Source organism: Penaeus chinensis, chromosome 22, assembly GCF_019202785.1.
Source record: "Penaeus chinensis breed Huanghai No. 1 chromosome 22, ASM1920278v2, whole genome shotgun sequence".
Lineage (NCBI taxonomy): Eukaryota > Metazoa > Arthropoda > Malacostraca > Decapoda > Penaeidae > Penaeus > Penaeus chinensis.
In genome coordinates this window covers 4,549,415-4,554,414 of record NC_061840.1, presented here as the reverse complement: position 1 = coordinate 4,554,414, position 5,000 = coordinate 4,549,415, and the positions used below count along the sequence as shown (strand labels likewise).

Sequence of the window (5,000 nt, the reverse complement as noted above, 5' to 3'; positions counted from 1 at the left end):
AATATTAATAATGATAATAATAATAATAATAATAATAACGACAACAACATGCAGAAAGCCTCAGATGCACGCGGACGGGAAAAAGTAAAGTGTGATGGGGCCTTTATGTCTGTCGTTTTGTGTTATGTGCGTTGAGGTTGATTTTTGCCTTTGTGTGTACTTGTTTGTTTATTTGTATATGTTTGTTTGTTTCTGTATGTTTGTATTTGTTTGTCTCTGTGTGTGTAAATGTGTCTGTGCTTGTTTGTTTGTTTCTATGTGTGGATTTGTTCGTTTTAATTTATGTACGTGCTTGTTATGTGTTTCCGTATGTGACTATCCTTATATATTTTGCAAGCGCCTGTGAGTAATGTGTGTGATCCAGAAGTTAATATCCAATCTTGAGTTTATATATTTCTTTCGGTTTTATTTCGTGTGTAAACGTTGTCTACAATAACTATTAACACCGCATGTACTACCATCGTGAATTCCTTCTTGACCTTTGGCAAGAAGGAACATAAAAAAACTCAAGAACTCAAAACAGATTAACTACACAATAAGAACGTATGTAGTGTCCTATCCTCCGATTGTACCAATAAGGTTGAGTGTATGCCCGCAGATCCATACCCAATAACTCATACCCATTGACCCATACCCAATAACCCATACCCATTGACCCACACCCGATAACCCATAGCCAATTAGCTATACCCACTGTTCCATATAACCCAAAACCAGTAACCCGCACCCAGTGACTCATACCCAGTGATCCATACCCGTACCCAGTAACCCATATCCAATTAAATATACCCACTGATCCATTTGACCCAAAGCCAGTAACCCATACCCAATGACCCATAATCATTAACCCATACCCAATAAACCGTGCCCAGTAACTCATACCCATTAACCCGTGCCCAGTGACCCATACCCATTAACCCGTCCCCAGTGACCCATACCCAATAACCCGTTTCTAGTAACTTATACCCATTAACCCGTGCCCAGTAACTCATACCCAATAACCCGTCCCCAGTAACTCATACCCAATAACCCGTCCCCAGTGACCCATACCCAATAACCCGTTTCTAGTAACCTATACCCATTAACCCGTGCCCAGTAACTCATACCCAATAACCCGTTTCTAGTAACCCATACCCATTAACCCGTGCCCAGTGACCCATACCCATTAACCCGTGCCCAGTGACCCATACCCAATAACCCGTCCCCAGTGACCCATACCCAATAACCCGTGCCCAGTGACCCATACCCATTAACCCGACACAAACATCCTTCCACCCTCAGGCAGCGACGGTCGTGGGCATCGTCGTGGGTCTAGTGGCGAGCACGGTGTCGGCCCTGCCCTGGATGCCAAGCTGGGCACTCTTCTCCGTGGCCGTGCTGTGGGGCGTCTCCGGTTCCCTCCTGGTCATCCTCTCGCTAACCTTCGCCGCAGATTTGATCGGACGCAGCACCGTGAGTTCCTGAAGGAGGCGGAGGAGGAGGGGGGAGGGGGGAGATGGAGGTGCAGAGGGAAGGGGCGATGGAGGTGGAGGAGGAGGAGAGGGGGGGGGGATGGAGGTAGAGGAGGAGGAGAGGGGGGGGAGATGGAAGTGGAGGAGGAGGAGAGGGGGGTGGAGATGGAGGTGCAGAGGGAAGGGCCGATGGAGGTGGAGGAGGAGGAGAGGGGGGGGAGATGGAGGTGGAGGAGGAGGAGAGGGGGGGGGAGGTGGAGGTGGAGGAGGAGGAGGTGGACGCAGCACGGTGAGTTCCTGAAGGAGGCGGAGGAGGAGGGAGGAGGGGGGAGATAGAGGTGCGGAGGGAAGGGGCGATGGAGGTGGAGGAGGAGGAGAGGGGGGGGGGGAGATGGAGGTGCAGAGGGAAGGGGCGATGGAGGTGGAGGAGGAGGAGAGGGGGGGAGATGGCGGTGGAGGAGGAGGAGAGGGGGGGGGAGATGGAGGTGGAGGAGGAGGAGGTGGACGCAGCACGGTGAGTTCCTGCTGGTAGAGGTGGAGGAGGAGAGGGAGTGGGATGTGGAGGAGAAGAGGGAGAGGGAGGTGGAGGAGGAGAGGGAGGGGGAGGTGGAAGAGAAGAGGGAGAGGGAGGTTAAAGAGGGGGAAGAGGAGGAGGAGAGAGAGGGGATGTGGATTAGGAGGAGGAGGTGGTGGATGTGAAGGTGGAGGGGGAGGAGGAGGGCGGAGGAAGAGGGGAAGGTGAAGGAAGAGAAGAAGGAGGAGGAGGAGGAGGTTTTCTTAGTGTCTATATCAATGTTTCCCACCTTTTTTCTGGTTGCGACCCTAACTACAGCCTTAACCAGGACTGACGGCCCTAAATGTGTGAACATGTAGTCATAAACCCAACCATTTTCATGTTAGTTATTATCACAGATGACTATAAGCTCATTTACATAGGTTTATATAACTAACACAGTAAATTTCAATACAGTTGCAACGGGGAAAAAAAATTGTTAAAAAAGACACCAACTTTTACACCAACTTTTACTAGATAAATAGATAGGCAGATAGCTAAATAGACAAATTGATATACGTAAGTGGATAGCTAGATCAATCGATAGACACAGATAAATAGATAGATGGATGGGTATACAAGATAAGACAGAGTGATACAAAGACAAACAAAGATAAACACAAGATAGAGAAATAAACAGACATCAGACGCATAGACACACACAGACAAACTAAGACAAAACACAAACAAAGGACAACCAAACAAGACATTACCTCAAGGACTAACATCCCTCTCCGTCTACAGAACAGCTCAGCTTTCGTGTACGGAAGTATGAGTTTCGGAGACAAAGTGCTAAACGGCATTGCTGTCTTCATGATCCAGGAACTGACTCGGTAAGAAGTGGCTTTAGAAACTGGTTATTTAGTTGTAATGTAATGGTTTCCTTGGTGAAGGTGTCGTTGGAGGAGGCAGCGCTGTGGGATTGATGTTGTTTCATGTTGTGATTTTTTTGTTTGTATTGTTATGATTACTGGAGTTGTAATTATTTTGATTATTGTTGTTATTACTTCTGTTATTATTATAAATACTATTATTAATATTATTATTAATTATTATTATTATTATTATTGTTGTTGTTGTTGTTGTTCATTATCATTATATTACCATTGTTAATATTATTATCATTTTTATTATTATTATTATTATATCATAACTATTACTATAACTATTATCATCATTGTTGTTATTATTATTATTAATATCATCATCATCATCATCATCATTATCATTAATGATTATTGTTATTATTATTACTATTATCATCATTTAGTGTTGGCACTATTATTCTTATTATTGTTTTTATTATTAGTAATACTATTATTATCAGTATTGTTATTATCATCATTGCTGTTATTAGGAGTTGCATTATTAGTAGTATTTGTTTTGCTATTATTATTATTTATACTATTATTGGTGATACTATTAACATTATTGTCATTTGCTAGTAGCAGGAGATGCTGTATTGTTATTTTTTATTAGCACTGATAATTATTAGTAATGATATTATGATATTATTATTATTATCAATTAGTAGTAATTGTTTTTGTTGTTGCTTTAGTAGCACTAGTATCATTATCATTATTATCATTATTGTAATGCTCATTATTATTATCGCTATTATTGTTATTATTTGTTATTATTGTATTGCCCTTATCACTATTAGTTTGTTATTGCCATTGTTATTATTATTATCACCATTATTATCATGATTATTACTATAATAATAATATTAATAATTGATATGATTGTTATTATCATTATTATTATCATTATCACTGCCATTGTTGTTGTCGTTGTTGTTATTATTATTATTATTATCACTATTATTATTATTATTATTATTATTATTACTATTACTACTATCCTTAAACTCCTAACTCGTTATGTAAGAAAAAGAGCGAGAAACAAAGAGTAAAAATACGAATCTCAGTCAACACATTAACATTACGAGAGGTGCAGAGCGTGACGTATCCCTTCTGCATTCCAGAGTGGCATGCGACGGTCCCAACTGTTCCACCTACTACCGTCATGTCATGAGTCTTGGCATCTTCATTCCGCTACTCCTGGCATTTGTCGCCATTTGCATTCTCTCTCGTGTCAAGTTGGGGCGCACGCGGAAACTCGTACAAGGTAAGTACTTTGACCATTCGTCTGTACAGTTATTGGGATTTTCTTTTATTTGTCAGTGCATTTATTTTGTTACATATGTTTATTGTTTTCTTCCTCTCTGTATCGGTCTCTGTTACGAATATACAGATTGAAATAGCTTATTATATAAGTACAAATGAAAGCAAATGTTGTTGCATTACCAAAAAATTATGAGAATTGCAAATGTCTAACGCTAGGGGGGAGATGAATCGAAATATGGTTCACAGTACAAGCAGATAATATTAAAATGTTTCTTTTATTACTTTATCCCGCAGCTCAACAGGACGAGGAGGAGACAAGCGTGAGCTCAGTCCACTCCGAATCGAGTGAAATTCTTTTGTCTCCCGGGACCAACCTCGGCTATGGGGCCATTACCAAGGCCTAGACTCGTGAAAATACAATGGGAATCGAGTCACTCATTGCAGATGCATGGGTCTTTCCAGCAATGTTTATATTTTAATTTATCATGTCTTTTCAATTCTGTAGTCAACGTTATTCGAGAGATTAGAGGCTGTTTTCTTATTATTTCGAATCGGGTCCGTTGCGCATTCGAATCAGTATTGATTCGCAGTTATTACTTCTTTTTTTAAGATTTTGCCATATTTTTTTTCCTTTTGATTTTATTTTTCCGAGAGTTCTGTACAGTCTACATTATTCCCTATAGAAATAAAAGAAACACGAAGAATCAAAATTTTAAAAGCAAAGATAATATGGTTTATTATATTTATTCTTTATTATTTATTATATTTGTTATTTATTATTCATACTTTTGCAAATGCATAAAGAACATCGCATTCTTTCTTGGATGCATGGTTCCCCATAGAATACGTGGTAAGAATAACCTTGTA

General features: G+C 40.4%; 1 protein-coding gene across 1 annotated transcript in view; it reads left to right on the top strand.

The window, feature by feature from the left end:
- LOC125036824 (major facilitator superfamily domain-containing protein 12-like) overlaps positions 1 to 5,000 on the top strand; it is a 9,489-nt gene that overhangs the window by 3,823 nt on the left and 666 nt on the right. The window contains exons 7-10 of the mRNA XM_047629690.1: positions 1,282 to 1,452; positions 2,749 to 2,837; positions 3,992 to 4,134; positions 4,428 to 5,000. The exon at positions 4,428 to 5,000 is cut by the window's right edge and continues 666 nt beyond it. Coding sequence (XP_047485646.1) covers positions 1,282 to 1,452; positions 2,749 to 2,837; positions 3,992 to 4,134; positions 4,428 to 4,537 — 513 coding nt within the window. The 3' untranslated portion in view covers positions 4,538 to 5,000. The remainder of the gene's footprint in view (positions 1 to 1,281; positions 1,453 to 2,748; positions 2,838 to 3,991; positions 4,135 to 4,427) is intronic.